Raw genomic sequence first — 25,758 nt, 5'->3', positions numbered from 1 at the left:
TGTTCAAACGAAGCGTGGACAACAGACAAAAATAGTTCTCCACCTTCCTTTGTGATAAGGCCCTAACTCTTGGGAAATTTCACTTTATATTGTCTGTGCAGTGCATAGTTGTAAAAAAAAAACCCCAAAATAAACAAAAAACTCCCCCATATGTGTAGCCCAGTGTTTTCAGTGGCAGTGCTGCACGAGCCCACTTAAATCCAGGTGATTTTGCCTCGCAGCTGCACGTGTGTGCCTGTGACCAGCCAAGGTGTGAAGTGTCCCTGAGCCGTAGGGCACCGTGGGGAGCAGCAGGGGATGGCCTCGCAGTAGGCTCTGGCCTCCCTGGAAATTATTAATTAAATCTTGTCTTCTGCGTGCCTGACCGCCACCGGTGTGACCCCGCAGCCCTGAGCGGCACGTAGAGCCGCAGAAACCGGTGCTCGGCCAGGGGGGAGCGGCTGCGTGCTCAGCCCCACGGCTGGGCCGGGGCGGCGCTGGGGGGTGAGGGGCGGTGGGTGAGGCCGCTGCCCGCGGGGAAGCGGCGCCCAGCAGCGCTTCTGGCCCTGGCCCCGGCCCCGTCGTGCAGCCCCTAGCAGGTGGAGGAGGGGGGTTTCTGCTGTGGAGTGGGGTCCCCGCAGAGCAGTTCAGGAGGGATTCAGCCGAGGCTCAGCAGGGGCGCTTTGCCATGCACTCTTCATTTTACGGTGTTGCTGCCTTAGTGTAAGACCTCACTGGGAACAACCAGACGCTGCTTCCTGCACCGTGGCGGATGAACAATGTCTCCAAAATATTTTGTACCAATACTGCCTCGGGAAGCACTATCTTCAGCTTCAGTGGTACAGCCCCAACACCAGAAACTGAGCTCCCAGCAAAGACCTTTAATTCCCTGTCAGAATCAACTTAATTAAATCCCATCTGACTGGGAGAGGGCTTTATTTGATCTAATGAGTGTCTGTGCTTCCATTTGGAAGCGTGTTACATCCTGGAGTGTGTTCCGTGATAACAAGCAAGGTTTGTTTGCTGGTTTCCACTAAAAATAGATTAAAATAAATCTAAATAAATTTTCCTTCCAAGAGGACAGAATCCATGGTGGACTGATTAATTAAAAATGAAAAGCAAGGGACTGTAGTTGAATTTGCCGGTTGCAGACACGGCTACGTGGCTACCGCGGGCTGGCGGTGGACGGCCCGGCGGGCTGGGCTGCTGGCGTGGCGGGATGCCCTGCAGCCTGTTTGCTCTGCGCGGAGGAGCTGGTCTGAACTGGTCGCCTGGAGATGGACATGGGTATGTTCCTGTTGGGAGATCCGCAGGAGCCAGTGGGTCGGTTGGGACAGTCCCTGGGGTGAGCTCGGCCAGCGAGGGGGTGGGAGCGCAGGGCCCCGTGCGGGGGTGACGCCGCTCACACAGCGCCTGCCCCACTGTAACCGTCAGTTGTCGTGGTGCAGGGCAGCAGAAGAGCGGGGGAGCTTTCCGAGCTCTCCAAGCCGCTCCAGAGGATATTCGTCCTGTCAGCTCTCCGAAATCCTGGCCGTTTGCGCACTGAACTCGCAGTGAAAAGGAACAGACTGGTTTGTGCTGGTGAGAAGGCTTTGCTGGAGAGCGATCAGCCGGTGCCTCTTGTCTTGTATTACTGTCACAGAAGCACAGCATGGTCTGGGTGGGAAGGGGCCGTTAAAGCCCACCCAGTCCAACCCCCTGCCGGGAGCAGGGACATCTCCAACCAGATCAGGAGAGCCCCGTCCGACCTGGCCTGGAACGTTTCCAGGGACGGGGCACCCATGGGCTCCTGTATGTTCAGGTTCCTCAGGTGGTCACAAACCTGATCTGCGGTGTCTGTGTGGAACTGCTGATCGATTTCAAAAGGAAATATTTATTATTTACACTTACAGTTTATAAACCAAGTGTTTTTTACTGTCTGTAACTTACCAGCAAGAGACAGAGTGCTTTCGTACTCAGCCAGCTCACAGGAAATGCCCAGGGTGAGGGTGGCAGGTACGACACTTGGGTGCTTCCAGCCCGCGGGGGCACGGCTTTGGGCGTTGCCCTGTGCCCCACGAGCACCGCGACGGCAGGTTCCCCACTCGCTCAGCTGCGGCTTCACCCTGGAACAGGGCAGGGCTCTGCAGAGGCTGGCGCCTGGTCAGTGTCCTGAACCGTTACGCCAGGTGATGCTGAATGCTGCCAGGTACAGAAACGTGTGTATGCACGCCATGGGCCGATGCCAGCACAAAATGCCAGGTTCACAAGATGGACCCGTTTATGGCTATAATCTCCTCCTTCAACTGCCACACAAATTACTTTTAAGCAATCCATTTCAGTGGCTCAGAACATCACTTAATCAACCCAACACTAAATTGAAGGAAAGAAAGTTTAATTAAAATACTGCATGGAAAATGTCCTGAGACAAGCTCTTCCAGGGCAGATTGAAAGTGATGGCACAGCCGTTCAGCTTGCATTGGAAGAAACGTTAAAGTAGGCACAGTCCAGTTTGTTCTGAGCAGCCAAGCCGTGTGTTGTGGACTGGCCCCCCCCAGATGTTGGATTGAGCCATCTTTAGCTGATTAAATTCAGATCTATGTAACAAATGCCAGGGACTGTCTGTATTTGCTTTCCCCCAGTATAGCACTGGGACAGGAAGCACGTTATTTCAAATACCAGCACCCTCTGAAGGCTGTGGCTTCCACGTGTGCCTTCCCTGGAGGCGGATTGTGGCAGGGATGGCTCAGCTGCTCCCCGTGAAGAGCGTCGGCTGCGTTCCCGTTTGCCTCCTCCTGTTCCCCGGCGGGCGCCGGGCCCCCCCGCGTCTCGCCGCCGACCCGCTGGTGTTACTCCCTCTGCACTGCCTCCCCGGCTGCCCCCGAGCGCAGGCAGCCCGAGAGATGCGCTTGTTCCCAGGTGCCTTTGTGGGAGCTCCGCAGCGGGCCCACCCTCTTTACACGCGGCAAAGAAGGAAGGAACTCCCTGCCGCGGTTGCTGCATGTGGTACCGTCCGCGTTCAGCCTGGGTGCTTGTTCCAGGGGCATCACCCTGCAATAATGAGACACAGAGTGACAGCAGTGCAAGATAATAAAGAATTTTGGTCATACGCTGAAAACAGCTGCTGTACATGAGAGGAAAGCTTGCTGCTTCTAAATTTTACTCGCTTAGCTGACATTTGTGTACTTCTAATTACAATTTGTAGAAAATCAATAGGCTTGGCTGATAAGCTAACAGATGGCTTCAGCAAGATGACCAGAAAGAGAGAATGCGTGGCACACTGAGCGATTTGGCACGCCACCCGTCCTGGTGCCTGCACACCGGCCCTTTCGCCGAAACGGTAATTTAACAGCGGCGCACGTGTACCGGGGCTTCCTGGGTTTGCGGGGCAACATCTTGAGAGTACGCGTGTGTGCTGATGGCCAGCGCCGGTCGCTGTCGCGGTCACCACGACATTGATCTTGCTAGAAAAGCAACCTTTGCATTCCTGCTGAGCATAAGGACCTTGCGAATAGAGAGAGCTAGGTGTGTTAACATCTCTGAATCCCCGTTTCCTGCGTCGGCTGTTCCGGTTTCAGCAGCCAGCGATGCCACTGGAAACCGCAGGCTGTCAGAAGGCTGTGCCATCCCGCTGGCCCGGCGGGGCGCTGGGCCGGGTCTCCTGCGGAGCCGGGGCTCTGTGACCCGGGAGGCAGCTGTCTGCTCTGCTCTCAAAGGGAGAAGGGTTATTTGCGCCGGTAGAGAGATTCCCTGGGTCCTGTGCTAATTGTGTTGATTAGCAGGCTGTTCTGCCATCGCAGGTGTGACGTCTAACAGGTCTATACAGTTTTCATAGCCTAAGCAATTAAAAATTGTCATTAATCTAAGAGCTAACGAGCTGTGCATCTCAATGCCGAAAGAGGGGTTGTGCTTTGCACGTGCAAGCTCGTGACCAGCGAGAGCTCCTGGCGCACACGCAGGCGTTCGGGGCTGGCAGGGCTGCCCCCGCGGGCGCTGCCGGGCCGGGGGAGCCGGGCGGCCTCTCTGGCCGGCCCAGTCGCGCTGCTGCCGCTCTGCTGACCTCGCCCGCCGGCAGCGAGCCTCTCTGGCTAGCGAAGGGACTCGCGCCTGGCCGGGAGAAGGGGCACGCCAGAGCCCAGCGCAGGGGGTTTCCCTGAGTGCCGGCCTTCGCCTTGCTGCTTTCAGCCCCTGGCCTCTGCCCTTTCTGCTTCTTGCCCTCAGCTGCCGCCTAAAGCCACCAGCGTTTGCTGACTGCCGCGCACCCCCTGGGACACGGCCCGTGGCCGTGCAGCGAGACTCCCGCAGTCTGCTCCGGTGCAGCGCCAAAGCTGCGAGTGGCTCTCGGCGGCCCACGTCCTTCCCGGCAGGATGGATTTTCCCTGGACTTGTCAGGATCCGGGTGTTCTGGCCCGGAGCATGGGAGGGCTTGTCCACGCCTGTGGCACGTGTGTGCCCCGGTAGGGGTAGGGGGTTTGGCCAGCCTGTCACACAGACCGATCCCTGATCCCCCGCACCTCTCCAGCTCACCTCCTCTCTTCCCTCTCCGCTGCGCTCCTGGCTTGTCCCCGCATGGCTGGGCAGAGGGGGCTGGAGCCTTTACATCTCCTGGGCCTCGCCTTCCGCAGGGAGCATGAGAGCGAGCGCGTTTCTGCTCAGCGCTGGGAGATGTCCCGGGGCTCCCTTGTGATGGGCGCTCCTGCCCTTTGCTTCGCCGTGCGTGCCTGTTAGTCAGCTGCGGCGGGACCCTCTGGCGCGAAGACGTGTGGAGGGAAGGAAGAGCTGTCTCTGGCAAGTGCTGTACCGAGGTACGGTGCTCCCTGAAAGCTGTTGCTGGCTTTCTTTACTGTTTTGATGTTCTCCTTCTGTTAATGGACTGACCTATCACATTTCACTGTGACGCGGACGGAGCGCTGCCCTGCGCACCCAGGGACCGTGAGCACTGCTGCTCTCCTGGAGCCTTCATGCTAAACACTTCCATGATTTATTCCCTCCTGAACTCTCTTTTCCAGCCGTTACAGGGAATTAAACCTTGTGAGAATGGTGGGAGAGAAGTAAATCCAGGTTCTTCCATTTAGGCGCTGTGAAAGAGGCGCTGCGGTGGGGGATGCTGCGGGGGTGCACTGGGGGAGCTGCCAGATGGAGGTTTCTTTCCTCTAGGTCGGTAGCACTGAATTATTCTTTGCTGTAACAAGGGCAGGGAAATTTTGAATGTGCCAGTATTTTTAGCACTTAAATCTAGGAGAGTTGTTCCATTTTGGGGAAGAGTAGCAGCTGCTGCTAGCTCTGCAGCACCACGTCGCCGCACTGGAAGCCGTACCCAGGTGGCAGAGCCCACCAGTGCGTCCACCCTCCCCAAAGGTGCCGGGAGGTCGACTCCGAGCTGTGACCCCAGCCCAGTCCCCTGCAGGGACTCATGCTGGGGCAGAGGAGCGGGCCTGGGCTTTCCCAGGGTTTGGATCTGCTCAGGCGTGGTGTTTTGCCACGAAGCCTGGCCTCCCTCCTTCGCCGCAGCTCTGGCCCGTCTGGGACGGAGGGGCCGGGCAGGCAGAGGGGCTGTGCCGTGCCGTGGTTCGTGGTGTTGGTGAGCCATGGTGCTTCAGGGCGTTTTGTTGAAGATACGAGGTCCTTACTGGGCTTAATGCAGTGGAATTGATTTCTGTTTGCCAGGCTATCATTCACCTCAGCAGGGGAAAATCAATGCAGATCAATCACATGTGGTTTTGCATGCCATTAGATCCCAGTTTAACCTCTGCTGTCCTCTTCCCTTCCCACCCGCTCCCCCCTGCCATGGACCACCCAGTCTGAGGGAGGATGGATGGCCTGGGCTCAGCCCTGCGTGACCCTGCGGATCGCGTTTTGCCCGTTCTGGTGGGACCCAGGTGGTGCTTTCCCGTCCCCTTCCAGCTCCGTAGCCTTGCCCGGGCTTTCCTCTGTATGGCGTCTTTTGTGTAGCTGAGGAGCCCTGAAGTCCTCGTTTCAGTTCCTCACATCTGTTCACAGGAAGTGTTTCTGGGGTGCCCTGGCCATCCTGGGAAGAGGTGAGCTTAGAAAGCTTCCAGGGCCCTGAAGAGGCCAGGACAGCTCCTCAGTCAGCTCCCTGACACAGAGGTCCCTGCGGCGTGCAGATCCTGCGGATCAGGAGGGACGGCCCCGGCAGCGTTCTCCGTTTGTTGGCCAGTCAGCACGGTTGACCTGCTTGCGTTTGGCACTGGTGGGTGGTTGGTTGGGTTGGGTTTGGTTTGGGTTTTTCTATGTAAATCTGAGCTTACAAAAGGGAGAGTGGGCCATGTTTCCTTTTGCAGGGTTCAGGGCTGCATGTTGGTATTTTCACAACTCCATCGAATCTCTGCAAGTCCGCATTGAAAGCTCTGACAGGCAGCATGAACCTCATTTCTGACAGCGTGTGTGTTTCAGAGTTAGTACAAAACACCCCTGCTTGCTCTCTCTCTTTTTTTTTTCATAAGAGAGGCAGACAGAAAGGGACAGCAAAGGGATCTCTTTTAAACAGTGCGTGCAGAGTCTCACGGTCTCCTGGGCGAGGTAAGACCCGCAGGCTGTCACTGAGCTTCGGAGCGTCGGGGGGCTGAGGCTGAGGGTTGTGCTGCAGTGGGAGCGCGAAGGTTTGTGTCCTCCTCCAGAGCCCTCTCTGAGCCCGGGGTCCACCTCCTGCAGCGCAGTGGTGGGATGCGGAGGTGGTGCTTTGCCTGCACCGAGACCCCGCAGAGAGCCCGTGGGTGGGCTCGTGGTCTGGCTCTCGCATTACCAGACATGGCTGTGCCTTTCATTTCCCTCCCTAAGCCCTTTAATTTTTCATGACCCCCTTGTGCTTTCTTCATCCACCCGAATGGTTTCAGAGGTGGATTTTGTCTCCAGTTAACAGGACCCGTCAGCATCCCGTTTGCTGTCTCTGTCAAGCTGAGCAGCAGGCTGGGCGGGGGGATCCCCGTCCGCTCAGCAAATGCCCCTCTGCCCTCGCTCTGTTCAAGGGGCTGATGGTGAGGGGAGGAGACGTGTTTGCCGTGAGTTTATTATCCCACACTTATCAGCATTAAACTGGATTTGACAACCCATAGCCTGGGATTTGAATCATCTAAATCCTTCTTCATTTGGCAGCCTGCTTTGCCATTATTTATGGTGCTTCCCAATTTATTACCATCCCCAGAGTTGGAGGCTGTGTGTGCGGTGCCATCCGCCAAGTGATTTACACAAATAATAAAGAACGGGGCGTCCGGAGCTGAGCTGCAGTGACGGGTCCCCTCCGCGGCCGCCCCGGGGCCCGCAGTGCCAGGCCAGGCTGCGCAGCAGGAGCACGCGGGCGAGCTGGGGACGGTCGGGCGCAGCTGAGAGGCCAGGAGCTGCCTGAGAAAAGAATTCCTGCCCATGAGGAATCGAGGGGGAATTGGCCAGGTGGTGTCGTCTGCACCGCTCCCGGGCCTGAGTGTGGGCGCTGGGTCATGGGCCTGCCCACCCCGGGAGAGACCTGTCCCGCTGGGAAAGCAGCCGGAGGGAAGGAGATGCAGGAAGGAGCAACAGGAATCGGGTCTCCTGCTCTCTCTCCCTGGACTCCCAGCGTTTGCGGGTTGCCCTCAGTCAGAGAAAGCCCTGCTGTTGGGGACCACCAGCTCTGACGCAGAGAGCAAAGCGCTTCTTAGCCCTTCCAATCAGTCCTGCGCTGCGATCGGGCTGCGTGCAGCGGGCTGCACCGTCCTGCCCCAGCTGAAACCCTTCTGCCCCGCTGGAAACTGGTCAGCCTCGGAAGAAACGGCAAAACCTCAGCACTTCAGTGCTGGGGAGGCATGGGCTGTCCCGGACTGTGCCGGATGTGAGCCGCTGCGCGCGCCAGCCATGCTGGCTGGTGTGACATGGGGATGTGCGGCAGTGGGCAGAGCCCGGGATGCTCCAGGAGCAGGGATGATGTGCCTGGGATGCACCAGGAGCGGGAACGAGGTGCCTGGGATGCTCCAGGAGCAGGGATGATGTGTCTGGGATGCGCCGGGAGCAGGGATGGGGCACCCCGGCCCTTGCGTTGGTGGGCAAGAGGAGAGTGGCAGCTCCCTGCCCTGCTCTGGGCCAGGCTGCTCCGGGGATCAATGTCTCAGCACTGACTGCAGCTCCCCTGGTTTTATCTTCTTTCTTTTTAATAACGGATTCATTTTCCCATTCCTCACGGGGAGCACGCCTTCCCTCCACACCAGGAGAGGGGGAGGAGTGTGTGTGTATTATAAATTTCCTATTTTTCTGATAAAACTGTATCGCTACGGCGGAAATCAAATCCCGTCTTTGGTATTTTTAGCATGAAAGCGTGAAGGCACGCTGCTGCTGCTGCGGGAAGGGAGGACGGACGGGTGCTGGCGGAGGGGAGGGTCTCCATGGAAACTGTTTTCTTTAAATTCCCGCATTCGGGGCTCTGAGCGTGTAGGAGGTGATGAAGGAAATGAAAAAGCAAAAAAAGAGAGGAGCTTTTTTCCTTTCTGTTGTCACAAAGCTGCTGTAGGACCCTTAGGAGAGACGGGCTTCAATTATTGATTGTTTCAATGTGAATACATGTGGATTTTAATTAATAATCACCCTGCTGTCTCTGAAGTGCGGTGGGTGGGGATCAGCAGGCAGCAGTGACTGACCAGCTTGTGCTGGAGCGGCCCAGGCTCGTCCAGAGATGTCTTTGAAAGGTCCGTGCTCCTGAATCCTCACCTCCTGGACACTGCTCCGTGTCAGCCCTGGGCTGTTCTCCTGGTCACTGCCGGACCCTTGGGACCACCCAGAGATGTGGGGAGGGGAGAGAGCCCAGCCCGCGGGGGCCTGGGGCCACGCTCCTGTGGACACTGGTGGGTTTGGGCTGGATACCCCTGCTCACGAGAGGTTTTGCCTAAGGTACCCAAGTGCCTTGTTAGGCAGGCTCTGTTGTTATCCTGGTGACGGGGATGAGCGAACGGTTGACCCGGGAGGTTCCGTGCCTGCGTCCCCCTTCTGCAGGCGCGGGGGAAACAGGTGCTGGGGCCGGCGCGGTGCGAGGATCCTGGTGCCCAGCCGCGGTGTTTCGGGTGGCCCTGCTGCCAAGGTGCTGCACTTCTGCAGGCGCCGTCTGATGGATGTCTCACTGCGGCACAGAAAGTTATTTTTAGTTCATTGAAAAGTGAATGACCTAAAACCAGCAGCTGGCAGTGGAGAAGATTAAATAGTGCAAAACAGATATATTTTCAACTGACTAATTTTAGAAGGAAAAAATACCTCTTAGTGCGAGCTGCACACCAACGCTGCCTGGCCACAGCCTCTGCGGTTCCTCCGCTGCTGCCGCTTCTGCTCCAGGTCCGTCCCCAGCGCCTTCTCCACATGGCACCTCTGCTGACGCCAGGCTCGGCCCAGGACACCGCAGCGATGCTCACCGGGGTGGGGTACATTGCCTAAGGGAAACCAGAAAAAAACACCTGAAACCTTCCACGACATGTTTTCCCAGTTCCAGATGGGAACGATATTTAACCAGTGTTCAAACCCAGCCAAGAGAGGAAGTGCAGGTGATCTGACGAAGTTCAGGATCCGTTCCGTGACTTTAACCCCGAAAGACTGAAATCCTTGACAGACGCTTTCTGCGCCCAGCGCTGCAGCCAGCTCCGCTGCAGTTAGCCCAGCTCTCCACCGGTGTAAGCAAGAGCAGAGCACGGCCCTTCTGCATCGCTTTTCAGCCTTTTGATCAACGCTGGTAGCTGATGGTGAAAACCTTTCTGGCAGACTCTGCCGCCCGCAGAGGCAGCCTGAGTCAGAAGGGCTCCATGCGAGGGAGGAAGGTGTTTTGCCTTAGAGCTCTCCAGCCCCGTGCCACCCAGTCCAGCCTCGGCACACACCGCGCTCTCCGCTCGCCGGCAGGACGGGCTGTTCCCGGGAGCCTCTCAGGTTTTGTTTCTGCAGTGCCGTCTCCATCTGTGGTGAAATCGGCTCCATAAATCTATTCACAGCAACCAAGTGCTGTAAATTAATTAAGATGAACTTCAAATGCATTTGTGTGTCACTACAAATGTGCTTCACGCTGGAGAGGTGGGACAGTACGGGGAGGTGCACAAATATTGGCGGGAGCAGCCCGGAGCCCATCACTCCCCTGCCTGCAGCCATCTGGGATTTCACAGCTCAGCCGCTGAGGGACGGGCAGGGATGGCCCCTCGGAACCCCTTGGCCGTGGGCAGTGCGGATAGATGGTGGGTGGTCCTGTGTCCCGGGTGTCCTGTGCTGGTTCCCTGCCGGCGCGGCGCAGAAGACGCAGCTGCACGCAGGGGCAGCAGCAGAGGGGAAGCCGGTGTGGGCTGCGGCTCTGCCGTCTGCCTGCTCCGCTCTGCCCGAGCACCGGGCCTCCATGGGCGAGCCGAGGGCGGTGGCATGCGCCCGTGAGTGCCCACGCCGCCGGGACGGGGTGGCTGCCCGGGCGCTGCCCGCAGTGGGTGGCTCTTCTGACTCCCAGACCCTCCCGGAGTCGCTCGCTTGGCCGAGGCACCGTCCCAGGGCGGAGGGTGTTGTGTCGGGGAGCCCACCATCGTGAAAGGGCCCCTGAGGTGCCTCGTCTGGGAGACGCCGCAGCACGGGGTGTGCGTTTGGTGTCTTGGCTGACGTCAGGGAGAATGGCCATGGCCAGAAGCATTCCCAGCAGCTGCAGGCGGCTGTGCCAGTCTCTGAGTTTGGGTTGATGGCCTTTTCTTTCTTGTCCTTTCTAATCTGCTGTGATGACTTTCTGGTACGTATCCGAGAGGGATGAAAACCGTAGGAGGGAGAAGGGACGATTCAGGTTACGTGTTCTGGATGCTTTCTCTGCTGGCACACGACAGAGCTAACAAGCAAGAGGACTCACTGCGTGCCCAGAGGGCTCTGAGGGCATCCGTGCCGCGGGCCGGGCGGTGCCGATGGCCTGCGTGCAGACCCGGTGTTGCAGCCGCGGCCGGCGCAGGGGTTCTGCCCTGTCCCAGAGCCGCAGAGGCTGCAGCCGGGGCTGTGCCGCCCAGTTGGTACTGGTGGGCTGCAGAAATGAGAGGGAAAAATGCAAGTGCTGCCGGCTGTTGTGGCAGGAATGAGCTGGCTGGTACAAAGCTGAGCACCGTTCACTGCGACGTCAGTCTTGCACCCAGCGCTGGGTCTCGTTCGTTCTGCCCCTCCTCAGCTCCGTGCTGGCGGAGAGCTGCGCTCCAGCGGTGGGTGAGCGCCAGTTGGGCACTAATTGCCGTGGAATTAACCTCTGACATTCTTCTAAAAATAGGCCAAATAAATCCAATCATTAGCAGCTCTCCTGCGTGCTTTGCCTCAAGGGTAAACACTGCAGATTAAAGTGTTTACAAGCTACAGGTCCCTGAGTGGTTCCTGCTCCCCCGTCCCTGCAGCCCAGCAGCAGCCCCTGCTCAGGGCTTTTCCCTCCTGGAGCGGTGCGGGCACCGTGGCTCTGGGGAGACGGAGGGCTGGGAGGCGTCACTTTAATTTACCTTGGTAGAGGATGGGAGATTCAGCAGCAGCTGGAGAAAGCTGGCACGACTGATGTGGTCACCCAGGCTGCTCTGCCTGGCGGGTTCGGGTGGGGTATACAAAGGTGCCTTCACCGGCTGCTCCCTCCCCTCCAAGGGTGATGGCAAACCACCCTCGGAGCGTCGGAGGGGAGAGAGGAGGCAGAACAGCCGGGCGGGAGCAAAGCCTGCGCCTCGCACAAGCACCCTTGGCCGGTGCTGGGGCGCTGGGCGGCGCTGAGCCCTCCCCAGGTCCCAGCTGGCATCGCCCGACGTGCTGGGGACAGGTCCCCAGGGCAAGGTGAGCGTGCTGTCCCGTGCTGTGATGTCCCGTGCTGTGCCGTCCCGTGCTGTGCCGTTTCACCCAGCTCCGTGCCCCAGGCTGCGTTTGGCACAGGCACAGCGCAGAGGTGGAGACTCCCCCGAATCCAGCTGTGGGGCTGCGGGGCAGGAGTGCTGAGCAGGTCTTGGTTCATGGCAGCAAAGTTCCACAGTGCTGTGGCCGTTGTTATTACAGGCGATAGAAAAATGGAGATTTATGGAGAACCCGCAGGGGAGGAAGTGCTGACACGGCGTGCGGCTGTACGGGAGCGGGGCTCTCTGGATGCCTGTTGAAAGCCAGTCTGCGGTTACTTAAATTGTCTTTGTCTTCTTTCCAGCTGACATCATCTCTACAGTAGAATTCAACCACACTGGAGAATTACTAGCAACAGGGGACAAGGGGGGCCGTGTTGTAATATTTCAGCGTGAGCAGGAGGTAAGTGCCAGTGAATGCAAAATGCCCATTTTATCCTTTTAAGAGAAGCTCTCCGCTGTTTCCTAATGCGTATGTGTCACTCCCAGCCTCAGGTCTCTCCTGGCAGGCTCCAAGCTGAACAGCGACTGTTAACGTAAGCAGGACCAGATTTCATCCTGTAAATCAGCCTCCAAAACCACGCTGCATTTCCTGCATCCTTTTGCTCTGATTGCAGCTCTCTGCAGCTGCATGTGACTTGGATCAGACTGGCGCCTTTGAGCATGCCGTGGGTGTCCGGCTGTCCCGTAGCTCACACCACCCTGCACTGGCGCAGGGAGCTGCGCTGGCTTCTGCTGCTGGGAGATTCCCTGCCATTTCTGAAGCCATTCCGGTTAGCTGGTCTGGCGCATTCCCGAAGCCGGCCCGGTTAGCTGGTCTGGCGCATTCCCGAAGCCGGCCCGGTTAGCTGGTCTGGCACGGCGTGAGTGGCATCGCATGGCCTGAGCCGGCGGGAGCCGTCCTCCCCTGTGGGTGTGTTTGCTGATGGTGGAAGGGATGAGTCAGGCCTGGGCTTGAAAAATGTCACAGTCTGATGATGGTTTTAAGTTTTTCTCGAAGTTAAAGCCTCAGAATTATTTCTGTATACGCCGGAGAGAACTGATCGGTTAAAGGTTACACTCACAGACACCTCATCAACCTTCCCAGCAGTATTTCATTTCTCATTCCTCTCTCATTTTATTGTTCTATTGCTGTTCTTGAACTTCAAGCTTCCTAATGTCACAGCGGGTGTATTCCGTTCAGCTCCTCCTTGGAGCAGGACAGCGCTCCGGGGGACATGTGGGGCATCACTGGCCCAAAGGCATCGTCAGCGTGTGGGAAGCGCAGCTCCACCTCAGCCCCGCTCAGAGCCTGGTGTGGGTGTTTCACCGCCCGGGATCTGCGGATACACGACACCTTACGAGTCTGAGCCTCTGCACACAGCCTCAGTTCCTGCAGAGATTGTGTCCTTCTCGTGGTGCTTTATTCTGGCTTTGTATTTGCGCACCTGGGGGTCAAACACTGCTTGTCCTGCGCGGGTGGCGCACAGCCCGCAGCTCTGCTGGGGCTGCTTTCGGTGCCTGGAAGGAGCTGGTGTTCGGTCCCAGTGGTTCACTGGGGACGGCCAGCATGGCGGGCTGCGTTCCCGCTCCGTTCCCGCTCCATTCCCGCTGAGCCCGGCAGCGTGCAGGAGCCACCGCGGCAGGAGAGGCCGTGCCTTGGCTTTCAGACCCGCTCTGTGTCACTGCGCCCAGGCGCTCGCCGTCACTTGGCAAACCTTAGAGAACCAAAGAGTGAACAGACAATGTTCTCTGGCTCCCTGTGCCTCAGGCTCTTCTCTGTTCCCCTTCCCACAGAGCAAAAACCAGCCCCACCGCAGGGGAGAGTACAATGTCTACAGCACCTTCCAGAGCCACGAGCCGGAGTTCGATTACCTGAAGAGTTTGGAGATAGAGGAGAAGATCAATAAGATCCGATGGCTCCCGCAGCAAAACGCAGCCTATTTCCTGCTCTCCACCAACGGTATGTGGCTGCGGCCGCGGGCAGCCCCGGCCGGCTGGGCACGGACCAGCGCTACCGTCCCCCGCCTTGGATCCCTGGGCCCCGGCAGCCAGACGGGGCCTTCTCTGTAGTGTTTCTTCGGGAAAATATGTTAAAAAGTGTCGACTCCCTTCAGGATAACACGGGCGTCGCAGGGAGCAGGAACCTGGCCAGAACTGTCTGGCAGAGCTCAGTTCCCGTGCACAAGGTTTTGTCCTTATTTCACAGCATCCGTTCACTGCTGACAACTCTTTTTGGTTTTTATTTTTTTTTTAATCTTGGGAGCTCTTATTTTTTTAACTTTTTTTTAAAAAGTAAAAACTGCAGTGGATTTTTTTCAATTTGCAGCTGTGTTCAGCTCAGCAGTTCCGTGTTACGTTCAGAGAAATACCAGGAGAATCCAGGAATATTACTTGGGATGAATGGGACCTTAAGATGGATGTGACTTAATTACTTCAGGGGAAAAGGAGGGGTCTAATTATCTTCCATAAGCAACTTACTTTGTATTATAGAATTGAGTCTATTGATCATTGTAATAAAATTCAAAGACTTACTAAACTCATTTGAGGGGAGAATCATTGAAATGCAATGAAGATTAATTATAGAGCATAATGTTCTGTTAATTGAGTTTTTAAATAGTTTTTTGATTAACAGGAATATTATCTTTCCATTTGGGATGCTGGTTCATATGCTAGCAGGTTCTCAAAATGAATCTTTTAGAAATACTCCCGTGTTAGGCTGTTTCTTTTTGTTCTGAACTGTTAAACTGACGTTGTATATAGAACCCCCCGCGGCAGAGCGGGTTAACAACACTCTGTTGGAATTGCCGTGTGAAGGCGAAAATGAAGATGGATGATTCCGTTGTGTGTGAAACCTGGTGGAAGTGATGGTAAACTACTGATAGGGTCTCTGCCAGGAGGGAGGAAAGAAAACACCATTATTCAGAATAAAACCACATGTTCCTGGGGCTCCTTCCCTTGGGCGCTTCATGGCCCGGAGCGGGTGGGACACCAGGAGGGGATGGGGAGCTGCGAGGGGGCCGTTCAGAGCTGCCTTCCGTTGGTGGTAAGTGCCAGGCTCTGCGCAGTTTCGGGGCGGGGAGGGTCAGGATGACTTCTGAGTGAGTTACAGGCACTGTTTCACCTCCTTCGGGGAGCTTCTGTGGACGGTTTCCCTCCCCACGTGCGTCGCTGCTTCGCAGCGCTGTGGCTGCCTCCCGACACCCTGACACCTGCAGGGTGACCCCCAGCTGCAGCTACCCTGGGTGTCCCCATCCCTCTCGTCTCGCCAAAGGGGCCGACAGTCTGGGGGCAGCGCCCTGGCACTAGGGGTCGGCCGGGGCTGTTCAGTGCGAGTGTGAAAGCGGAGGCAGCGACAGGAAACGCAGGGCTCTGGGGCTGAAGTGCTGTGGTGATGGGTACCTCTGTAACCACTTCCAGCGCGGGGCAGGGGCTCGCAGCACGCTGTTCAGACCCACCGGCGTGGCCTTGGCATGGCCGTCAGCGCGTGGCTGGGTGAGCGGCCATCTGTAACGCTTCTCTCATGCCCGCAGATAAGACTGTGAAGCTATGGAAGGTCAGCGAGCGGGACAAGAGACCAGAGGGGTACAATCTCAAGGACGAGGATGGCCGTCTCCGAGACCCCTCCATGATCACCATGCTGCGGGTGAGTGTGGGGAGGCCAGGCGGTCAGGGAGCCTTTCTCTTCGTGGTCGTGGATGAAAATCGGTGCCAGTGTCACCTGTGTGCCGCAGTACCGATAATGCTGGCGTGATGGGGCGGGTCGATGTTGGAGGGCAGGGGGCTGCTCCCTGTTTTGGAAGCTGGTGCATTGACTGGTGTGCAGGCACGGGAGCGGAGGAGGGAGCTGCTGCGGGTGCGGTGCCCGGGCTGTGCTAGCTCTGGGCAGGCATGCTGCGAAGCACCGTGTCGGGTACCCCGGTGCCACGGTGCTGCTGCTGCACCGCCCTGCGTGCCTGTCCTGGCGAGGACGCAGTTAATGAGCTCTCCCTCCGTAGTGCTTCGCAAGCGCAACTTCTGCTTCGGGAGCATGAGTACGTGCTCTAAATGAGTTTTCCTCCCAGCCTAAGGAGATTAAAACCTGCCTCCCAAATCGGATGCAAACACCTAAGGCTACGTTTTCCATTTACTGCAAGGGGGCTGGATGCACAGACCCCATTAAAGCAGCCCAGGAGCGCGTCCCTCGCTGCAGGGAAGGCTGGCAAGGGGAGACGCGTGGGCACGGCAGCGCCTGTCTGCTGGGCATTGCTTTGCTGCCCCAGGAGCTGATGGCACCTGGCCAGCAGTGCCGGCAAATTTGCTCTTCTCCCAGTGCTGCCCTGGGACAACTGGTTATGATCTTCAATTTGCATGTAAAGAGCCAGCTCTTTACACCACCCGAGGTGGTGCGAGCCCTGATAATTCCATCAGAGTTCACCCCACGCCCCGGGGAGCTCCGGCAGCTCTGGCAGCGGGTACAGACCGGGTACGGGCAGCAGGTACAGACCGGGTACGGGCAGCAGGTACAGACTGGGTACGGGCAGCAGGTACAGACTGGGTATGGGCAGCGAGTACAGACAGCGCTGGAGACCCTGAGCATGTGGGCTGCAGCATGAGCGGGGTGCCCCTCTGCAAACGGGGAGAAGCCGTGCTCCCCTCCGCTGGATGTTACAGCAGAAGCAGACAATACTGCTTTAACCCATTGGCCTAGAAATGCCAAGTGTGCAGGAATTTCGTCGTGACATTAATCAGACCAGACTAGCTTGTAATTTATTAACATCCCGTCAAAATTTGCATTTTGAGTACTCAGGGGTTTTATATTTATATATATAAAATTGTTCCTGTGATTACCCTTGGCTCACTTTTATGACTTCCAGTTCCACTGCCGTTGAGAACCCCGGACAGGTAGTTAATTCTCCTCTCCATGCTGAGTTGCTCCTGGTGGCTGGCAGGCATTTTTCTTTACAAAGCAAGAAAACATTTTATTTCTTCTATGTCTGTATGTGCTGTCATGTTTCAGCAGCATTTCCAGGCGTTACCCAGACAGCTTGTTGGAGGAGCTTGCTTGGGATGTGGATGTGGGTGCTGGGGTTATCATCAACCCTCTGCAGGGCTGGCAGGAGGTTTTGCACAGGGATGTAACTCCAGTTAGTGCGTCCTTCTCCGACTGAACGCACTGGAAAAGCCCTGGACTTACTAAGGAGATGCAGGTCACTGGTTTGCCTAGACCTGCCGTCTCTGCGCCAGTGCCGAGCTCTGCTGCGGGCGGCTGTTGGCGCCGGTCCCGTGCCCCGGGGCCTCCTGAGCGCCCTGACACACCGCTGGAAACCGCGCAGAACGGCAAATGCAAGGGCAGCGTTTGTGAGGGAGACGTTTTTTGATATTGATTTATTTTTATTTCTAGTGTATTATTTAAGAACATTGACTTTCTGGGGGAAGTGAAGCAGCTCAGGAGTCCAGGATAATGTGACGCGTATTTCTTTTCTTCTGCAACACAAACTGTATTAAAACTGCCAAAACATCAGTGTAACCTCTTAGGCAAAACACTTCATTGTGGGAACACTGAGTTTTGACACTTTCAAATGAAACTTCTTAACCTTTTGAAAAATGCGTTTGTATCTTTTGGGCTGTCCTGGCTATCAGCTCGGTAGGTACCACGATGGCCATCTCACCGGCAGCGGCCCCCGGCCAGTCAGGCCCGTGCTGGCTCAGGGGTACGTGTGCTGCAGCCCCATATGCCCAGGCCCACTGGGGGGTTACCCCGTGCCGGGGCGAGGGGAGGCTGTGAGGAGCACGACGGACACCGTGTCCTCTCCTGTGCGTGGTGCCGACTTTGCCGTCCTCCCCGCGACACCGTTCGCCTCGCCTTTGCAGCGCTGTGTGCCTGCGGCATAACGCTGTCCTGCAGCGGCTCCTCCGCCGTTTCTTACCTGCGGTACGGACGCTGGGGTGGGCAGAACAGCCAGACCTGGTGTGCGTGCTCAGGGTGGGCGCGGGGTGGGTGCTGGAGTGCCGAGCTGGCGCGTTGGGCTCCCATCCCGCACCTGCCTCTGCACTCCCACTGCTGCTCCCACTGTGCCGGAGGGAAGCAGGTGCTGATCGATCGGGGCCCGCCGTGAGGGTAGTGACGCCTTGGCAGGGCGCACGGGCGATGTGGCGATGAAAATAAATAAATAATCGTTGTGCTTATCTTTGCTATTGATTGTTGGCCTGAGCTGATTGCGTTTGACCGCGTCCTGGCACTTGAATTGCCAACGGCAGGGCTGAAGCGGAGCCGAAAATCAGCCTGGGTGTTTTTGCAAGCGCTCAACCTGAAGTTACAGCATCCAGCCCATCCATCACTGCTCATGCCCTGCGGGGCGTCCCTGAGGTGGGGCGAGGATGCAGACATACTCATTGCTGATGCTGGTTCCAGCCCCGGGCAGTGCGGTGTGGGGGGCATGAGCCAGCCCCGCAGCTTCCCGGGGCTGTGTGCAGGGTGGGGCAGTGAGCCCGTCCCACCAGGCACCCGCCTGCCCCATCCCGCTCACCCTGGGGGTGCCTGCACTGCTGGGGGCGGCAGCGGTCCCTGGAGTTTGTCAGGGAAGGAGGGAGTTGTGATTTTTTTCCCTGTAGAAAGTCATACTGAAATATCCAGAGTTGGACACTATTTGTTGGAGTCTGTCTGCCTCCAAAGTTTCAGCCTTTGTTTTACTTTCAGCCCATTTGTTCCCATGTCGTAGTTCAGCCCCGATCAGGACCAGACTACGCAGTCTCTCTCTCACTCCCCCCACACTCCAAGAGAATAGGGAGAGAAAATATAAGGAAAAACGGCTCAAGGTTTGAGATAAGGACAGGGAGAAATCCTTGAAGTTACCGTCACGGGCAAAACAGACTCGACTTGGGGAAAACTATTCATTTATTACTACAAACAGCAGGATAATGAGACAGAGAACAAGATAACCTCCATCCACCCCTCCCTCTTCCCAAGCTTAACATTATCTCTACTACCTTCCCCCCCCCGAGCGGCACAGGGGGGAAGAGGGAATGGGGGTTGCAGTCAGTTCATCATATGTTGTTTTACGCCGCTGCTTCATGGTCGGGGGAAGAACTCCTCACATTCCTCCCCTGCTCCATTGTGGGGTCCCTCCCACGGGCCACAGTCCTTCATGAAACTGCCCCGGCGTGGGTCATCTCTTCCACGGGTGCAGTCTCTCCAGAACAGCTGTCCCAGCGGGCCCTCCACGGGCCACAGCTGCCTTCAGGCATCCACCTCCCCCGGTGCGGGGTCCTTCACGGGCTCCAAGTGGATCTCTGCTCCTCCGTGGACCTCCATGGGCTGCAGGGGGACAACCTGCTCCACCATGGTCGTCACCACAGGCTGCAGGGGAATCTCGGCCAGGAGCCGCATTACTCCTCCCCCTCCTTCTGAACTGACCTTGGTGTCTGCAGCCGTTCCTCACAACAGGCTGGTAGGTGTCTCTCAGGATCTTTTTTACATCTCATTCACTTCTCATCTCCTCTCCACTTCTTGCAGCCAGGCTGGACCGAGTCGGGCCCAGTCGGCTGCCTGGCAAGAGGCCAGAGGGTGAGGCCTGCAAGGCCCATGAGGCTCGCGCCTCCCCCTCTGCGCCTCTGCCCCCGCTCAGCTTCTTCACATCTTCTCTTCTCTCTCTTTTTTTTCTGTTTTCCCATTCTTAAATACGTTATCGCAGAGGCGTTATCACGAGACATTCTGCTACCAATCGGCTCGGCCTTGGCCAGCAGCGGGTCCGCCCTAGGCCTGGCCAAGTCCCCTGAACTTGGGGAGCGACTTCTAGCAGTTTCCTACAGAAGCTACCACCTTAGGCCCCCCCTCACTAAACAAAACCACGACATCCCAGTAGCAGCTTGATGTGCTCTGGCTGGAGGAGTTTGCTGCCTGGGTGCGAGGCGAGGCGCTGCATTCCCCGCTCTCCGGCGAGCAGCCCCGCAGGAGCGTGCAGCTCCTGCCTAGCAGCAGCAGGAAGGGCTGAAACACGGTGCGAGTGCTCGGGGTTGTGGTTATTGGTGCCTGCCTGCGCAACGCCTGCTGCCCCTGGGGACGTGGGATTGAGGAGCCTTCCGCGGCCCCGATTTGATCCAGCGTTTTGATGATTTTACTTAGGCAGGTGTTTACACAGCAGTAACTGTTTTGCTGCAGCCCAGTGTATCTTTGACATTTACTTGTCCTGTGATGCTCGCGCGTTGGAGTAAAGCCACATCCATCCTCAGTTTACTTTTTGACCTCGGACAAGCAAAAAAGGATTTGAAAACCACCTTGCTGCCGTCATCTCTTAGCCATTCGTCTTAATGGTTTAAATGTACTTATGACCATTGTTCTCTGAGGAATTCCTAACCCACATAGTGGAAAAGGAATATTTAACTGTGCTCAGACTGTGAAGTAAGCCTTTTGCTGTCGTTAGAAGAGCTCTAGTTACAGATGGCCCCCAGTCTAATAGCAGCAGCCCTTCGGCCCCGTTTAACAGCCTCCGTCAGCTCTCGAGTGCCGCTCCGTGTGCAGCCGTACCTGCGCCGTGGGATGTGCAGGAAATAATTAACACAAATAATATCCAGGGCTTAAATCTTTTTAAACAGAGAATGTGTTTGCTTTGATCCCACACAGCGCAAATCAGGCTGTGGTGACACACGGGTGTGCGTCCTCCCACAGGTACCGTCCCCGCCGCAGGAGGAGGGGGCTGCAGACCCCGGGTGCTGTGCGCTGTGAGATGCTTTCTGTGCTTTTGGTGAGCGAAACTGCGGGAACTGGCTGAGGAGAGATGGCTCCTGGGCGTCTCTCTGTGGCAGGGTCCGATCTTTGCGTTGCTTGTTTAAAGAGAAGCAGCAGCAGCAGGCTGTGCTGCCTTGGTGTGCGATGCTGGAGCTCTGGGCGCCACAGGGATGGCCTCCCGCCCCGCCGCCGTGCCGGGCGCAGGCCACCACCGAAGGTTGTTCTTGTGTCGCCGCCGTGCGCCTCAGGCCAGGCTGGGATTTCTTTCTTCGCCCAGTCCCCTGCCCCTGGAGCTCCGTCCGCGGTGGGGCGAGCAGCTGGGCTCCCCGGGGCTGGCTGGGCTCTGCTCGGAGCTCTCAGGAGCGGCTGCTGCTGCGTCCCCTCTGCCCCAGAGAAACCCCGGGAGCTCCATTACTGGGGAGCAACTGTCCCTGCCCCGGGCGGCTGGTCTCTGCCCCAGCACTGTAAAATGCTGGCAGGTAAGGAAGCGCCCTGCAGACCAGCTGGTGCGCCGACCGAGCCCGAGGACCGGTTACCCCTGGCAGCAGCCTCCTCTCTCCCCCTGGCTGTGTAGACTGGGGGATTGCCCTGGTGCAGAGGGTGCCCTTCCGTGGCCCACGCTGGCCACCCCGGCTGAGGAGCCGCCCTCCCAGGCCCAGTGCCGCATGGCTGCCATGGGCAGGGGCAGCGATGCTCTGCCGTTTGTCGCAGAGCGCTCTCGGATTAAGAGCTACCACTCCACTCTCTCAATTGCAGCAAAATCCATCATAAATTCTGTTTTATATCACCCGTTTTGCCAAAGCACTCAGAGTTCTTGGCCCCTGCGTGCGGTTTCCTGGGAGGCTGCGCTGTTCCCGCAGCATCCAGCACAGCCGTGGGCAGCCCCAGGCTGACGGGAGAGGGAAGAGGATGGGGACACGTCGCAGAAGGGCTGCTGTGCTGCTGCATTTCTACCCCAGCAAAAGAGTTTTGTCTGTCTTTTCCTTGTGTACCTTCTCCAAAGCATTATCGTTTAATTAACAAGGTAATGTGAAACATTTGGCTTTTTTGGCCATAAAACGCACCTGCCAGAACTAATCAGTTTCAGATGATTGCCATCAAACCATTGCTACAGAAATTAAAAAAAAAAAAGGATTTTCCCATTTTCATTAGTCGCTTACATCGCTCTAAAGCAGCTTGGTAACCCTGGCACGCCCGGCTGCCCTTCGGTACCTGGCCGCTCTGCCTGAGCGGGGCAGCTGGGCTCACCGCCGCGCCGTGCCCGCTCTGGGAAGCTGCCGCGCTGGTCTGGGATGTGCTGGGGACCGGTGGGGCGTGCTGGCTGGAGGTGCTTGTTGTCGTTGCTCTTGACGCAAGGCCCTGTGTGACAAGGAAGGGCCTGGCTCGCTGTCCCAATGCGGCACGGCGGGTCTGCAGGCTGCGGTGTCACCGTGCAGGCACCGGTGGTTCCCCAGGGCCGGGCAGCACCAGCCCCCCGCTCCACGGCTGCGGGGCGCGCGTGGGCGTGGGCCGTCTGGAGCGGGGACCCCTCTCTGGCCAGGCGCAGCGCCCAGCCCGCCGGCGTGCGCCGCCTGCGCCTCTGCCTGCTTCATGCTGCAGGAACTTGAGCGGAGGTGAAGGAGCCTGGCTTGCTGCTGCTCTTCTCATTTTTTTGTTTTCCCAGGTCATGAGCTGAATTCTTTCTTTTCTGGTGAAAACTTATTATTCATCCTTTTAATGTTTGTGAACTCACCTTGAAATGCCGAGGACCAGAATCGACTGTTCAGATTTTTTTCATCTCTTTTTCCGCGGCGATTACACTGCTGGTATCTGTGTCTAGACGAACTGTGAAAACAGTGCGCCGGGCAGAGTTACCAAAGGGGTTTGGATTGCGTCAGTTTGTGTTGGGTAACGTGGCTGTGCTTCGACACACTTTTCCTTGGAAAAGTGGGGAAATTGTAAACTGCTAGGTGGGGTTTTACTGACACTGACTCTTTTTCAATGACAGAAGGAAATTTAAAAATATCTTTTCAAACAGTCACATCTTTAAGGGAATGGAATTCTAATGAGATTGGCATGAAGAGTTCAGGATTCTTAACTTCACGTAAGAAAAATGTTCTGTTTGTTCTTTGAGGTTTCTGCAAATGTGTTTCAGAATTTAGGGGCAGATGGTGAAAGTGATCCTGGAGTGTAATACCTGAACTGGGACGAATTCTCAGTTACAAACCAAAAAAATCCTATTGTGCTATAAAAACATACAAAGATTGGGAAATCTGGGGTGATTTGGGCTGCGTGTGGAACGATGTTTGCAGTCAGTGCTCAGCCTTGCACTAAAAACCCTCCGTGAACTGGCCTTGTTTTTGGGGCCGTGTTTGTGTCGGTGGCCTGAACAGTTGGCGCACGTGGACTAACGTCAGGCCTTGGACTCGGCACCTTGCTGCCAGTGGAGCGGAGCCCACAGACGCCCCCGCGACTCGGCCCCCCTTGCGACCGGGACCCACTGCCCACAAATGGCTCTCGCTGGCTTCTGCTGGGGCGTCCCAGTGGGGACAGACAGGCGATAGCCCCCTTTGCTCTGTCGGCTGGGGGCTCCAGGAGGGGCACGGGGCGGGCGGTGTGTGGACCCCGCGGCCCTTGCCCGCGCCCGTGGTGCGGTGGGGTCTCAGCACACAGCTGGGAGCGGTGCGACGCCTTTCTGTGGCTGTGCCCGGCACGGGGCCCTGCGGTGTGCCAGCGGCCCCCTCCGTGCCGGAGCGGTCACTGAGGAGCTGGGCACGGCTGTGGCTGGCAGGTCTGCCGGGCAGCACGCATTCTGCTCCCGCGCCGCAGCGCTGGCTGCGCCGACCTCCCTGCAGACCTGGCGTCGCTGGTCCTCCCCCTCCTCCCGGCCCCAGCTGGGACCCGGACCCTTTTGGGGCAGCGTGCGCCTTCGGAACCTGCACACGTGACAGTGACTCTTCAGGTCTCTGCCTGCGTCTCATTGTATGAAAAAAGGCTGGGCAGCAGGCGACAGAGAGGTGATGTCAGTGTGGTGCTGAGTGGGAACTGTCTGGGGAAAAGAGGGGAAACCAGAAACTCTGAGCTTCATGAACTGGTAATGAGACAGCGGGTTCCTCATCCCACAGGAAGGTGCCTTCCGCACTTCCTGGGGGAGGCCCAGCGAGACAGCATCCTGCAGAGCGTGAAATTGTCAGTCTGCCGTGAAAGCAGTGTTTGATGCACATTTTGTCTGTGAAATATTAATCTGCAGGCAGTGTTCGCCGGTTACAGAGTATGCCTTTTGTAGGTAAGAAATAAACGTCGGGGAGCGTGTTCGGAGCAGCTCGGCTGCTGGAGCAGGTGAAGAACCTTGCTGAATTTGTCCCCGAGCAGCTGTCTCTGCTCTCTGGTTTGCCAGGAACTGGATTACATTTTCCTTCTTGCAAACCCAGGGCAAGGGTTAATCTGGGCTTTGGCTGTGACTAATCCCGCTGGGCCAAGTCCTGCCAACTCGCCGAGGCTGCGCGGGGCTGCGGAGCAAACTGTGCCTGGCAGAGCTGGTGCGGAGCAGGGGCGGTGGGAGCAGGGCTGTGCCGTGTAGCACCTCTGGGCAGAGGGTGAACTTTTCCTGAGAAACAGCAAATCTCTGCCTCTCTTCAGGCCATGTCCAACGTGGCGGCGGGAAGGGGCCAGGCACACAGCTCCCTTCACCCACCAGCCACGGAGAAAATGAATTTTACAGCTCGAGGGAGGACCAGAGCCTCATTAACTCTGGAAAGGGGAAGCCTTCGCCAGACGAGGAGAGAGGAATCAAGTGTCATGTGCGCTTTGAATGAGTGGGACCGGCTCCTTTGCAGGAGGTGCCTGGTAAAGGCAGAAAGAAAAATTAAGACGTATTTTGTTTTAAATGAAAAATGACTGACATTCCCCCCCTTCCTGAAAACAGAAAGTAATTTAATTTATTAGCGGTTTATTTCATTTGACAGCCTCTCTATGTACTTGACGCGGTTTGTTACACTGAATTACCCTTCAATAACGGGCGTGTGTAATAGCAGAGCCTGCCTGCGGGTTGGCTGCGTAGCGGAGAAGGGATGCGCGAGGAGGTCTGTGCTGCTGGGGATTGCCATGGCAATACTGGCGGGAGCCGGCTGGGTCAGGCAGACACTGGCTTGAGCTCCGTGTGCTTCAGAAAAAAGACCAGGTTTCAGTTGCTGTCACGGTGCCCCGTTCACTAGGAGCTTTCTCTTCGCCGCCGCTGACTGCGGCCACCCTCAGCCGCTCCCTGCCTGCCCCGCGGGGCCCAGGCCAGCGTGGCTGCGGCACGTGGAGCCGTCTGTGGGGTCTTCCCGCAGACCACCCTGTCTTTTCCTTTATTGTACGTTTAGCAGAAAAGGAACATGCGTCAGTGCCAGCACCAGGCTCGAGCCGTCGGCATGGCCTCACGTCCGCCTCCCCCGCGGTGGCAGCTTTTTCAGCTGGCTTTGGGGCAGATTTCGGCAGAGAACAGCTGAAACGCAGGCCGGGGCCTAGCCTGCGCGGGGCAGCTGCTTGCCCTGGCCGATCTGAGACGGAGTTTGCCTTCCGCTGCAGGGTTTCTGCTGTGGTGGGCCGAGGTCCCTGAGCCAGAGGCTGCTCCTGGTGCCCTCCTGGCTGCTGCTGCCTCACAGTGTCGGTGCTTTCAGGTTTAAATCCTTGTCGTTGATAGCCTTAAGCAGCAGCTCACAGCGCGTGATGTGAGGGGGCATGGGCACGTGCTGGTTTCCAGGGCAGATTCCTGCTGCCACAGCAGATGGAAAATCCTGCCTTGACAGAACCCTCAGGGATGACCAGGTTTGTTTCTCTTGTGGTGTTTTACCTGGTGACAGACCAAGTTCCAGACATGAAAAACTCCCCAGAATTTGGCTCTGAAGTACAATGTGTGGAGAATTTTCTAGGCTGAAGAGTTTTATCTCAGCTCTGTGGTTGTGAGTAGCTGCCATATAGAAACGGGGTAGGAATTGTCCTGGGGCGCTGGAGGTTGCAGACGGCCGTGCTGCTCTGGCCAGGACCGGGGCTGTACTGGTGGCTTCGCCCTGTGCGGTGCGGTGCGGGGCTCCTGCCGAGGGTAGGGACTGGCGTTTGACCGCAAGGTGCGGTCGGGCCGCGCAGCATCATCTTGCTGAGTGAAATCCTCTGCTGAAACCTTTGCTGGGCTTATTTTTGTGCCCGGCGAGGGCTGGTGTGCCCGCTGAACCCTTTCCCTCTGCACAACCATCGTGTTTCTGACAGGCTCAGTGACAGCCCGCTTCCTTAATCCCGGAGCAAAACGCGAGCCTACGTCCCCAGATGGCT

General features: G+C 57.3%; 1 protein-coding gene across 3 annotated transcripts in view; it reads left to right on the top strand.

Annotated features, from left to right (window-relative positions):
* The window catches only part of PPP2R2B (protein phosphatase 2 regulatory subunit Bbeta), a 95,812-nt gene that overhangs the window by 56,745 nt on the left and 13,309 nt on the right, over nucleotides 1-25,758 (top strand). For all 3 annotated transcript variants that reach the window (XM_086758998.1, XM_086758997.1, XM_086758999.1), the window contains 3 exons: nucleotides 12,089-12,186; nucleotides 13,560-13,725; nucleotides 15,296-15,408. In XM_086758998.1, coding sequence (XP_086615124.1) covers nucleotides 12,089-12,186; nucleotides 13,560-13,725; nucleotides 15,296-15,408 — 377 coding nt within the window. The remainder of the gene's footprint in view (nucleotides 1-12,088; nucleotides 12,187-13,559; nucleotides 13,726-15,295; nucleotides 15,409-25,758) is intronic.

This window comes from Chlamydotis macqueenii, chromosome 14, assembly GCF_036417535.1.
Source record: "Chlamydotis macqueenii isolate bChlMac1 chromosome 14, bChlMac1.mat, whole genome shotgun sequence".
In the NCBI taxonomy this organism is placed as follows: Eukaryota; Metazoa; Chordata; class Aves; order Otidiformes; family Otididae; genus Chlamydotis; species Chlamydotis macqueenii.
This window is presented reverse-complemented; position numbering and strand designations above follow the sequence as displayed.